The sequence below is a fragment of the Lutzomyia longipalpis genome, chromosome 1 (genome assembly GCF_024334085.1).
Source record: "Lutzomyia longipalpis isolate SR_M1_2022 chromosome 1, ASM2433408v1".
NCBI classification, from domain to species: Eukaryota; Metazoa; Arthropoda; class Insecta; order Diptera; family Psychodidae; genus Lutzomyia; species Lutzomyia longipalpis.
The window spans coordinates 48,924,062-48,936,802 of record NC_074707.1 but is presented as its reverse complement, the minus strand read 5'-3'; the positions used below and the strand labels follow the sequence as shown (position 1 = coordinate 48,936,802).

At 34.9% G+C, this 12,741-nt stretch overlaps 2 protein-coding genes across 2 annotated transcripts in view; both read right to left on the bottom strand.

Moving 5' to 3' along the window:
• Nucleotides 1-12,741, bottom strand: part of LOC129787983 (protein Peter pan) — a 1,185,971-nt gene that overhangs the window by 18,422 nt on the left and 1,154,808 nt on the right. The window lies entirely within an intron of this gene.
• On the bottom strand, nucleotides 8,938-11,787 carry LOC129788030 (uncharacterized). Its single transcript, XM_055823997.1, has 2 exons — nucleotides 11,288-11,787; nucleotides 8,938-9,546 (listed from the first exon to the last, which is right to left on the bottom strand). Exons 1-2 carry the CDS (start codon nucleotides 11,715-11,717, stop codon nucleotides 9,458-9,460), a joined length of 519 nt encoding a protein of 172 aa, XP_055679972.1. The 5' UTR covers nucleotides 11,718-11,787; the 3' UTR covers nucleotides 8,938-9,457.

Sequence of the window (12,741 nt, the reverse complement as noted above, 5' to 3'; positions counted from 1 at the left end):
AGGAAACTGCTTCCAGCTCTTGGGAAGACATTGAACATGTTTTTCTTCCCCCCTTGATGCCCCATTAATGCCATTTCATGTTGCTGAGCAATTTATTTAATTTTTTTATTCGCATTCAGAGTGTAATTTATGCTGAGAAAAATCCCCGTAAAAAGTTCTATGTTTGTTGGGAAATTTGACAATTTTATTTGGGGGGAATTATAATTTTCTTAATTGGTGGATTCGATAGAATTTTTAGTTTCAAAATAGTTTCAAAAAAATATTATTAATGATTTTGTTTATATTGTTAGATTTATGGCAAGAATTTTTGGATGACATTGGGATTGGTTCTGTTAAAAATCATTTCTTAAAGTCGTCAGTTATAAGATTTTTGATATTCGGTAAAAAATAAATCATAATTTGTTTCTTTCTTTAATCGTTTTTTAGCTGTGATTCTTTTTTAAGGAAAATGAATTTTCCAGGGTTCTTTAATGATCTTTTTGTCTGTTTTCTGGAACAACAAATTCTTGAAGAAACATTACATGTCAAAATTTTACAAGTACTGCAAAGTTGTAAAACAAATATTTTAATTAATGAATACTTAATGAAAAGAAATCATAGCGAAGAAGATGAAAGATTTCCCAGGTGTTTTATTTAATAGAAGATAGTGATATTCTCAGTCAGACAAATCAGGCCCTAGAAAATTTATTAAAAGCAGGAATTCCTAATTTTTTTCTAAAGGGTTTTTAGTCATTGATATCAGTATGGGCCGCAGTGCACAGAAGACGAAAGTCTCCGGACCCCATTTAACGTAACGTAGTCATTGATATATGGAAAAGTTTATCGTTTGAGGAATTATTGGTACATTGCTTTGATCTCGAAAAGAACAAAGAAAAAAAATTTCCAAAGAAACTTACGATTTTTTAAAGAGATCACCTCATGCCAGCATAGATTTGCCCTAAAATGTTAAAAAAAATTTTTTTTACATATTTTTGTCTTTTCGAATGCTCCAAAACATTTTTCGTATTTCGAAATATTTAAAGAGACAAAAAATACGATTTTTGATGCAATTTTCTACATTTCCTCTTGAAATATTTGCGGACTCTTCCTAACCTACCACACAAGAAAATAGGAAGTTTCTTTGTTGATTTCTTATTCTGTTTTGATTTTCCACATGTCAGCGACTAAACTCCTTTAGAATCTTTCAGTAGTTACATAATGCTCTTTTTATTCAATCAATTAGAATTTTGTTAATTTTACATTAACGAATTGCAAATGATTTCCTTAGAGATAAAAAAAAAATCTTTAAAAAATCCTTAAATCCGTAAGTTAAACTAATATTAGGTGAATTAAATAATAACTCTTCCTTATTAATTTCCTCTAACAAGTAATAATTTGCATAATTAATATACGGTTAAATGACTCTTAAAATCTACATTTAGCAAACATATGGATAATTATTTTTAAACGTTCGCATAAAACATATTTTTGCAATATCATTTGCAACAATAAAACAAGCAAAACATTTGATTTTAATTTATTCCATGACGTCTCTTCAAAGCATTTCTTCTCACAGTGATTGAGTAGATTTTATATTTTTGCTATTTTACTATATCTACAATAAAAATCAAAAATTCTGATCGTCATAAGAACAAGTTTTCGTGTAAATTCTTCAAAAAAAAAAAATCCCCGACAATTCTTTCTCACAATAATTCTCTCTCTCTATTATTTTTTTTTTAACTAAAAGACTGATCTTTTTTTTCCTTGATTTGCGTCAAATTGCTAAGAAACCAGTTTCCCACAATAAAATTCCATTTTGTCAACTTCATTAAGAAAAAAAAATTGAGAGAGTTGTGAGAAGTTCTTGAAATACCTGTGAGACTTTATTGACTTTTTCATAAGAGAGCTTTTGCATACAGAAAAAAAGGAGTCTTTTATCATTGAAGAAAAAGCACGAGAATAAAGTCATTTATTAATATTTTTTTTACTCATTTTTTTACAACACTTTTCTTTAGCACGTGAATCGAGATCAAGACCAAAAAATTATAATAATTCTCACGAGAATTTTGTATGCAAAAATGTTCTTTAAGAATATTCTATTAAGGAGACATTCGCATATAGAGAATAATTTGTGTTCATAGCAAATTGTTTATGCGGGAGGACAGGCGGGTGGGCAATTTATTCTAAATCTCATATTAAAGAATATTTAGAATTTGCATAATAATACAATTTATGAAATAATAGAGAGAATAAGAAAAAATTGGAGTTGTGTGTAAGAAAGCAAGTGGATAATATTGTAATGTAATAATATACTTGAGATCAAGTGTTTCAATTAATGTTCTCCTCAAGTGATTTACTATGCGCGACTTTGATTTTTATTGCTCCCTCCTTTTTGTGGTTTTTAATGCGGATTTTATTTAAATCTCACGTGTATGAAATTCATTAAAAGCCATCAGCGCGGGATTTTCTTATATGCGTGGAAAGACAGCCGCGATCTTGCTATCATTGCTGGTCCGCCCCTCACGGAGATAAGCTCAAATGAAATTTCTCTTCGATGCACTTGGCAATAACTCATATTTTTTTTTCTCTCTCTCAAGAAAGATAGAAAAAAAATTGTTGAAGAATGATAAGAAAGGTGGGCACGATAAGGAGGTGCCCGAAAACTCTCCAAAAAAAGGTGATAAAGAAAAAAAAATACGTCCGATACGAATCATATGATTTCACCATGGAATTGCTATAAATTAATGATTTGGATTGTCAAGGTGAATTACCTGTCTGTTAGCGTGTGTCTTCCATCCCACTCGCACGCGCTCTTCGCATCATTTCTTTCAATTATGGGCACACTGATAAGAAAGCAACTCAAGCAATTCACTGAGTGGAGAATCTTCATCTCTTTCGCCCATCTCGGTACTTCCAAATATGACAATCTTTTGCCGTGAATTAAAAGGTAGTACAAAAAAAAAACCACAAGTGCTAAAATATCTCACGTGATTGCGTTCTGGACATAATGAGAAAAAAATGGGTTATCCAAGTTGAATGCGAAATTATTTTTTGGCGGTCAAAAAAAAGTGTTGTGTCGTAAAAAAAAAGTAATAATCACGAGGGGTTCATTGATATTTGGTCCCTTGAGATCACTCCAAAGCACGTGGCTGTTAGTGAAGGAGCTCGACGAGCTGAAAGAATTCTTAAGAATGCAAATTTTATGATATAAGAACGTTTCAATTTACTTTTGATTTTCATTATAAGTTGATGGAAATTTGGAAAATTTTTTAAATTGAATCTTTTACGTTAATAAACAGTTTTGAGGAAAACTGAAAAATTAATAGAAAATTTATCAATTTTTATGAAAATCTCTAGCGCTCTCTTTAGTTTTAAAAATTTTTCCTAAACGTTTACTTGGCAAATTCTTTTAATAATCTTCTGTACTATTAATATGAAAGACATTAAAAAAAAGTTTCTTTTAAAATAATTTAGAACGTTAAATCTAACGTTAGAACTTTTTTTTTCTATAAGTTAAAATAAAAAGAAAATGAATGAACATTATATCGTCAGATCAAATTTTAACCCATTAGTTCCTAGGCTTAATTTTCTTTCCAAAAGCTTTATAATATTATGAACTTTCGTTAATCGTCTTCTAGCCTAATCTTTGTCTTATGTGCTCTTGTACCCCCTAATACATATTTAAAATAAACAATCACAAAGCAAGGAATTCTGTTGCAAAAGGAATTGATTTTTTTAGACTTATTGTTCCTGAAGCTTTTCTCTATTTTCCCCGGAAGTAGAATAATGAAAATTCTTTAATATTTTTCAGTGTTTTAAAAACAAAATTTTCTTCTTTATATTCTACTATATCTTAACTCGTAAAATATGTAAATATGTCGGGAATTCAATATCTCAAGTATTTATTAAGAACTCTAACAATGAGCTTTCAATTGAAGATTGATAAAGTTTTATTTAATTTTCGCAATATATGCTTTATTTAAAGTCTTAAACTTACAATATTTGCCTGTGAATGAATATTTTGTGGGCTCTAAGAAGAACTTAAAACTAAAACAATAATTAAAAGACTTTAAAGATGCTTTAAAGTCCAAGAAATGTTCATAAATCTGTATGAAAATTATAAAACAAAGCATAGCGAATGAATAAAAATCAATACAGAAGAAAACCCTTTTCGTTAACGACTTCGAATTGAATGTTATTAAAATGAAATTTTGATATTTGGAAAAACCATTTCGTCACGATATTTTCCGATATTATCATGCCCAAAAGCTAACATTAAATTTAAAAAAAAAGCTTTATCATAAATTTCCTATACCTGTGTTCACGTGTAGCTCTTGTGCTATACGACACAGAGGACATTGATGATGGAATAAAAAGCGCGCGTGGATCATATGACTTCTTACGTGGGTTTTTACTGGATTCGCAACAATCATAAACATCCGACATTGCAGAGAGACGAAGAAAAAAACAAGCCTTTTTGAAAAATTACAATCAATGGGATTTTAATTTCCACCTCTCCGCGCTTTACCTTTTCTTCCGTCCAACACGCGGTGTTCGCGCATGGAAATTATAATTCAAACAATATAAAACATGCCGAAAAGAATTTCATCAAAAGAAACTGGACTGAGGCGGTTTTTCGGCGATGCCGATAAGATGTTTACCTGTCGCGCAAACACACACGCAGACTAATCAAATGAACTTTTAGTCTTCTTTTAGTCATGCCTCTATGCATTATTGAGCGCAGAAATTGATGGCGCTCACGTGAGAATATTGTCGCTAATTTGCATTAGAATAGAGTAATGCGATCACATCATGTGAGTGTTCCGGACCAAATGGCTTTCGTCACAATAACTCCAAACTTCTTTTCTTCTTCATAAAGCACCCCGGAGGAGAATCGTACGCACGGCAACGGGGGAGTCATCATGAAAGTTTGCGCAAAACTTGTGACTCCATTTCCCCATGCACCATTCAGAGTTAAATAATAAATTCATTTTTCTGATTGGGATGAGATCGTGGCTGTTAATTTAATTTTCACACGATTCCGCTTCAATTCACCGCACAATGTGTCGTGACAAAAACCCGTGTACTTCCCCATCTCTCGCCGTCTTCATGTCTTTTGGGTCACAAGATATTCATGCTTCTTCCTCCGACTTCTCTCAAAAGAAGATTACAAAAAAACGTATTTATGTTGATCAAATTAATTTGATATTTTGTGTGCAATTTACATTGTTTGCTCTTGTGTCGCTATAAACACAATAATATTGACTGCCAGTATGAGTAAAATTTAAAAGAACAATATTTGATATGCAAATAGATATTTTTGGGGGAATAAACAGTTTCTTGGCAGAATGCATTGGCCGGTGGTAATTTGTGAAAGGATCTTATTCACAATTTATTGGGAAAGTTTCTTGCGTTCAAATACTTTTTCTTTTAATTTTAAATTCATTCTTAAAAGCTCTAAAAAAAGCCCTTTTCAGGAAAAGTCTGAGAGAAGGAAATTTTTTGTCTTAAGATGTCCTAATTTAATTAGTTACAAATAAATTGAAAGGAGAGCTTTTGCGTGTAATCTGTAAATTAATAAAATTGGTTTTAGCTGCATTAGAGTGTTTAGGTTTTAATGAAGAACTTGAAGAGAATTTAAACTATAAAATATTCAGAATTATTACATTATTTTTCTTAACCCTTTCGCGAAATTGAAACATCTTATTTTCCTTAATTTTAATAAATTTAATTGATCTTAAATTAGAAATGCTTTTAATTGACGTAAATGAGACAAAAAAGAAGACGATCTCACTAAGAAATGTTCCCTGAAAGTATCCATAGAATAATTAAAATTAAAAAGATATCATATTTCAAAGATTCTATGTTTTATGCAAATGCGAAAGGGTTGAAGAATTAATGGAAGAATAAGCACTTGATTCTTTGCCTGATTCACCATTATCCTGAGCTTTCTATACCTATCTATTAACTGTAAAAAATAAGCATAAATTACGTGAGAAACCAGATTCTGAATTAAAAAAAAACTTTCAGTATTCAACACAGATTTTTCAAGAATTCTTTGCAATTTTCTCAAAATTTAATTTCAAAGCCAATTCTCAATCCAAAAGTCTTGAAATTACGTGTTAAAAGTTTTTAAGCTCTTCTTTTAACTGTAATTCATTCATATTTGGGAAAATTATTTTATTTTTTGCACTCAAAGTGAAATATTAACAATACTACCTACTTTTATGCTGTTTTAACGAATCTTTTGTGGATGATTATTAAAAAAAAAATCCTTTGGACCTTATTACACCTTAAAATTGCTTGACTTCTGCCTAGTAAAAGACAGAGAGAGAGAGAGAGAGAGAGAGAAATTTTCTAATTCAAAAGAAAATTCTAAAATAATAAAAAAAAATCTCTAATATAAAAATTAAAAGATTCTTTTATATCCTTCACAAAGAAGATCCAAAAGAATTCCCAATAAAATTACTTTAAACAATTCAATGCTCATTCACCCCCTGAAATTTTCAATCACAAAACAGCCCATAAAATTTGTAATCACTGCGCGATATCTCCATGTGAGATCATCAATCAGAAAATCAAAAATTATATCGCAAAGAAGTCTTATTGAAAATTGATTGCCGTCATGTTGAATTTTCTTTCGTGGTCAGGGTCTACTTACTCTTTAAAAATCAAAACTAAGAGTATTCAATTAAATACGTTCTCGTGTAGTTGTCTGAATTTATAGGAGCTTTTAAATATATATATATACATATATATATATACATCATTGTGCTTCTCAATCAAGGTAAAATCATGCATTTTTGGTTTAAATTATCCATTAAAAAAATCTCTATATCCGTCTATTTTTTGTGAGATTAAAATGCAGCAAATTGCACAAATTTCCTGACGTATTTTTTGTGTTTTTCATGAGCAATTTCAGCGTATTGCGGTGCATTTTCTCTCACAAATAAATCTTCGGATCAGGCAATGGATTAGCAATGAAATTGTGCCAAAAGATTTCCCAGAGTCTGGATTTTTGAGCAAAAAAAAAAAGAAGAAATCAGTAAAATGGGCTTAAGAATAGTTTTATGACTCCTGTAATACATGCGCGGGGGGCGATAAGGAAGCTTTTGTGGGTGTAAATCAATCACTTTTTGATGCCAAATAATGCGAAAAAGAATGCTTTTGATAAAATGATAAAGAGGTAGGTAACTGTCCTCATATGATTTTCTTCTTTTTTTTGTTCTTTCCCAAAGAAATGCCTCCCCGACAAGGAAGTTTCTTTTTTTAGAGAGAAGGAAAGCAACATGCGGGTGTTATCAGGGTCTTTTTTCGGTAGTCGTTATCGTTGATGTCGATCCACAATCTAAATCCGTGATTTTAATTAGCGACATCTCGTCAAAAAATCGTTGTTTTTACAATTTTACACACATTTTTGCTCATTTCCACGGAATCAGTCAATGTGTCAACACCAAATTTTCCACATTTGTGCTTCTTCTCTATTCTCTGGTGCCATTTTATAGTCTTAGATTCAAATTCAAGTGATTTGTTTGAAGTTTTACGGAGATTTCGTGAAGGGATATTAAGAATTATGCTGTGTGCGTGATATTTGGCGTTTCTTGGATGAGATTTTGTAAGTAAATTGTGATTAACATTAGAATAAAGTGCAAATAACTCTCATAGTAGAAAGTGAGCACCAGGCGTCTCCACTGCTTAAGCTCATTTCAATTGATTTCCTTTCGATATATCTCCCACAATTAGAATTGTGCTTGCGTGTGGAGTATTTCACATAATTGCTTAGACATCGTATTATGCAATTAAAGACGTGTTATAGGTGAGAAAATGCATTGATTTACATTAATTCTGATTTATTTACGGAATAGATATCAAAGCTTTTTCCCATCGAACTCGTTCTTTTGCAAAATTTCACGAAAGAAATGAGTTTTCCTTCATATTTTTGATTATTTTTTAACATTTTCCTGAAGTTTTGTTAAAAAGTTCTCTTCTGAATTCAATACTTGTTTAGTTCTTCTCGTGAAATCTCCACTTCTGTGGATTCTTAGGCAGCCTTTGTTTGGCTTTGATGAATAAATTGGCAATGATGCGAGAAGAAGAAAAAATAAAGCTCTCAATCGATGCCAATGTCTTAACTGTAAACATTTAACAAAGTACTGCACAATTTAGCACCTTCGCTGAAAAAGGGGAACAAAGCTCCAGATTCAGAGCGGGTGCACGAGTTGAGATGGAAAAATGGCAAAAATGAAAATTAGAGCGAGAAACAATGCACGAGATGCTTCCTCCTCGCGGGATTCTTCTCCCATCATTACCTCATTGTGAGGCTGATAAATCTTTTTTTTTTTTCTCTCATATAAGTTGTCGATTAGACTGCGATTGGGCTCAGTAAAATCGATGGAATTGCACTGTGTGCATCGCGGAAGCTTTTTCATTTTGTTTCTATATCTCTCCAGCACTTTGGAGGATATTTGCGGGTTTTTTAATTAAAAAAAATGAATGTGTAAAAAATTAAGAAAATAAAATGCAGTCAGTTTCTGAAACACTGAGGCGCCAACGGCTCATCAGACGACCCCACAGTGATCTGTACCTTGACGCGCTTTACCCCACGACACAGGTAAAGTGAAAAATTTGCCATTTCCACCGTGAAAAAGCTCAGAAGCGGAAAATTACAATGAAATGTCCAATTTGTTAATTAGCTAAAGCAATTAGTGGGATTTTTTTGTTTGAGTTTTGGTTTCATGAAGCGCAATAAGCACTGGGGTGGGAATTAAATTTATGGGATTTACATAAATTCGTATCTTTCACTACGAGAAAGATTTGCTAAAAAATTCCCAAAAAAGCTCTCACTGATTGTCTCCTGATTTTCTTTGATTCTTAAGCTTTAATTAAAAGGATATTATAATACTCTTCTGCCAAAGAATATTAAGAGCTTTCAGTACTGAGATGTTTAATGCTCGAAGGTTGAACGTGAACTGATTTATTTCAACTATGTTTCATGTTACAAGTATGTTACATTTTCTCCCCTTTTAGGGTTTAATTCATTTTGACAAAATATTTCATTCTTTATAGTTTATCCTTGGTTTATCGCGGAGCCTTGCGCTTCGTCGCGGTAGAGGTACCTCAGGGGTAGATTTCATTGGGCTGTAGAAAACATCGTCTTCACTGGAATGTTCCGAAGTATTCTCATTGACTTCATCATTCCTATCGGGAACATCGGGAATAATCCAGCGTCGATGATATTTCTTCAACTGATCCCGATGGCACTTGATCGTAGCACCCTCCACATTTATCATATACACGACTTTTGAAATTCTCTTTACAACACATCCTCTTCTCCATTCTTCTCCTGTGTAGTATAGCACCTGATCACCCTTCATGAATGGCTTCTTCGATGGCGCATTTCTCCCCTCACTTCCCCCCGCATTTTCTGGAACTTCCTTAAGCTTCCGGTGTCTCACTGGGACTTCCTTCGTGTTGGGATTTAGGACGTGTAAGAGCGTCCGTGGTGAATATTGGAGAAGTCTCTGCAAAGGAGAGAGACCATGCTCCGTCGTGGGCGTGGTGTTGTGTCTGAAACAGAGATTTTCGAGATTAACTTTCAACGATACTCCTTTACATTTCTCATCTCTTAGATATTTCTTCAAGGCAATTTTGATCGTTTTGACATTACGTTCTGCAAGACCATTGGATGGTGGATGGTAAGGTGGTGAAGTAACTTGCTCAATGCCATTCTCTTGCAAAAACTTTTTAAACAATTTTGATGTGAAGGGTGGCCCATTATCGCTTACCAGCTTTTCTGGCAAACCGAAAATCATAAAACATTTTCTCAACACCTTAATGACCGACAGCGCATCCGTGCTGGACATTAATTCCACTTGAACAAATTGTGAGTGCTCATCTACTAGGAGGAAAAAGGTTTTCCCGTTCAAATGGAAAAAATCAACATGAACTCTTGCAAAAGGCTTGTTTGACTTGACCCATGGAGTAATGTTTAGATTTCTCGGCCTAGGAGCAAGTTCCTGGCATACTTCGCAACTTCGCACTCGGTTTTCTATATCAGAATCGATTTTTGGCCACCAACAGCAGCTTCTCGCCAAAGCTTTAACGCGCACTATACCCTCGTGTCCCGCATGCAACAACTCTAGAATTGGCTCTCTTAGCGCCTCAGGAATCAACGCACGGTTCCCGTAATACACGATTCCCTTCTTAACGTGCAGAGATGATTTAACTCTTGCGAAGGGTCTCATTCGATCGGAGCAATTTTGCGGAAATCCATTTGTGATGCAATGGATAAGTTCTTGTATAATGCGATCTTTCTGTGATGCTTGCTGAACCTCTTTTTCTGACACGGGCAAATCCCCAACGACATCACAAAAATTAACCATGTCATCAACTATTCCTGTCTCTATCTTTTGTGGGAATCGAGACAAAAAATCAGCATTTGCGTTATCCGAACCCTTTCTATGTACGATTTTTAGATCATACATGCCCAACAAAAGTGACCAACGAGCAATTCGCGCCGTGGCCACTGCATTTGATCTCTTTAGCTTCCCAAACAACTCACGAAGGCTCGAGTGGTCTGTGTAGACGGTGACTTCTCTTCCATAAATAAATTTATGGAATTTTCGGATAGCAAAAACCAAGCTCAAGGCTTCTCTTTCCACAATGGAATAATTCTTCTCGGCTGGTGAAAGCGAACTTGACGCAAACTCGATTGGTATCTCTTCTCCCTCTATTTCGTGAGCAAGCACTGCTCCGACGCCAACTCCAGAGGCATCCACACTAATAACCAATGGCAAGTCGCTTCTGTAATGTGTTAGTAGAGTCTCCTCACACAGCCATGATTTGCTATCCTGAAAAACTCTCTCATGATCATCCGTCCACACAAACGCACTACCCTTCTTGAGCAGGGAATACAAGACGGATAATCGACTGGATAGGTTAGGTATAAATCGCCCATAGAAGTTCAGCAAACCCAAGTACGACCGCAACTCCGTCACATTCTTCGGTGAATCCGCGTTTTTAATGAAATCAAGTTTGCTCTTTAGAGGCTTTATTCCATTGCCTCCGTGACTCTTCCCTTTCGGTGCCAAGTTTTTCTCCTTCTGACTCGATTTCTTAATGGCCGCCACTGTTTTCGCAGGCTTCATCATTTTAACGTTCTCTTCCGACAACTCCATCGCTATAGCCAGTTTAAGCGTTTGATCAAAGTTCTTGTCCTCATCCAGCAGTCTCGCTTGAATTCTTGATGAACGTACTCCGCAAACTAGCTTGTCACGCAAAGCTTATTTCAAGAATTGCCCAAACTTACACGAACTTGCCAAAAGTTGCAATTCACTCACGTAGTCCGTGATCGATTCACCTTCTTCCTGTTTTCTCCCATAGAATTTAAAACGCTCCGCCGTGACACTCTTCTTTGGCATAAACTTCTCCTTCAGGATGTCTTTCATTTGTTTGTACGTCAAACTGGTCACAGGATCTGGCTGAATTGCTGCTTTTAGCTTTTTCACGCATGCATTTCCCACAAAGAAAATGAACGCCGAACATTTCTTAGAATCTTCCGCGACGCCATTAAACGCCAACAGATGATCCATACGCTCCAAATAGTCCTCAAAATCATTCCCTTCCTCTGGTACGAAAGGCTCAATCGTCCCAAAAAACGATCCTCCAGGCCCTCCTATGGGGGCCTCGCGTGCCGTCCGTGGCACCGCACCACCTTGCTCCGCACGTTCTACACTCATTCTTCACACACGCGGTACAGAAAAAAAAATCCCGTCGTCGCCAATATTGAGATGTTTAATGCTCGAAGGTTGAACGTGAACTGATTTATTTCAACTATGTTTCATGTTACAAGTATGTTACAAGTACGTCTCATACTCTAAACCAAGAGACAACGTTAATCAAACAAAATATTAAATTTTCCAAGAAATTTCTCATTTCCGTATTATTTCCATTTAACAAAATGAATTTTCTTCTTAATGAAAATATTACTATGTACATAAATGCCTTGAAAAGAGCTTTTCTACCCCAACTTCCTTATAAACCTCATGCGCTTCCCAATTAATTTTCTCACTTAAGAAGCGCCCCATTAAGTCAAGACACACAGCAAGTAATAAATTACACAGAGTGGAGGAAAAGAAAATCGCGTGGTTGTGCTTAAAGTGCAAATTAATCCGTGGAAAAATATGCGCAAATTGATTGATTTTAAGCGCGCAAAAATGGTTCAAGAAATGACTCCAAAGTACAAGCAAAGAGGAGACCATCTGACTGATAAGCCCCCGTAAGAGCTTTCCTTGATTTAGAGGAATGTAGTATGGTGTGTGCCTTCCTTAAGCTCCATAAAAGAGCTATTTGGGATTAAGTTTGGGTGCGATCACCGGGTTGGGGGCTTTTGTGATAACAACATGTGTCACATGTTTGAATGGGCACACCCTCGGCGTGGTTGTGATTGGGCTGCCCGTGAGTCCACTGTGGGCACGTAGATGCGGAAGGGCAAAGTGCCCGGGATGGCGCTCAATGTGATTGAACTCGTGATTTGCGCCACCATGTAGAGATCTTGCCAATGAAAAAGACTTTAAAGTGAGAATGAGGAATGAGGAGGAGCTGAAGGAGGAAAAGGGGGTTGGAAAGATGAGGAATTAGCGTGAATTCAGATTAAATATCCGGCTACTTGTGGAGCAAATTGTACGTGAGAGAGATTCTCTCGTGTGCCACAGACGTTGGGCACTTTGCACCGCACATCATCATCAAATTGTGGGCCATCGT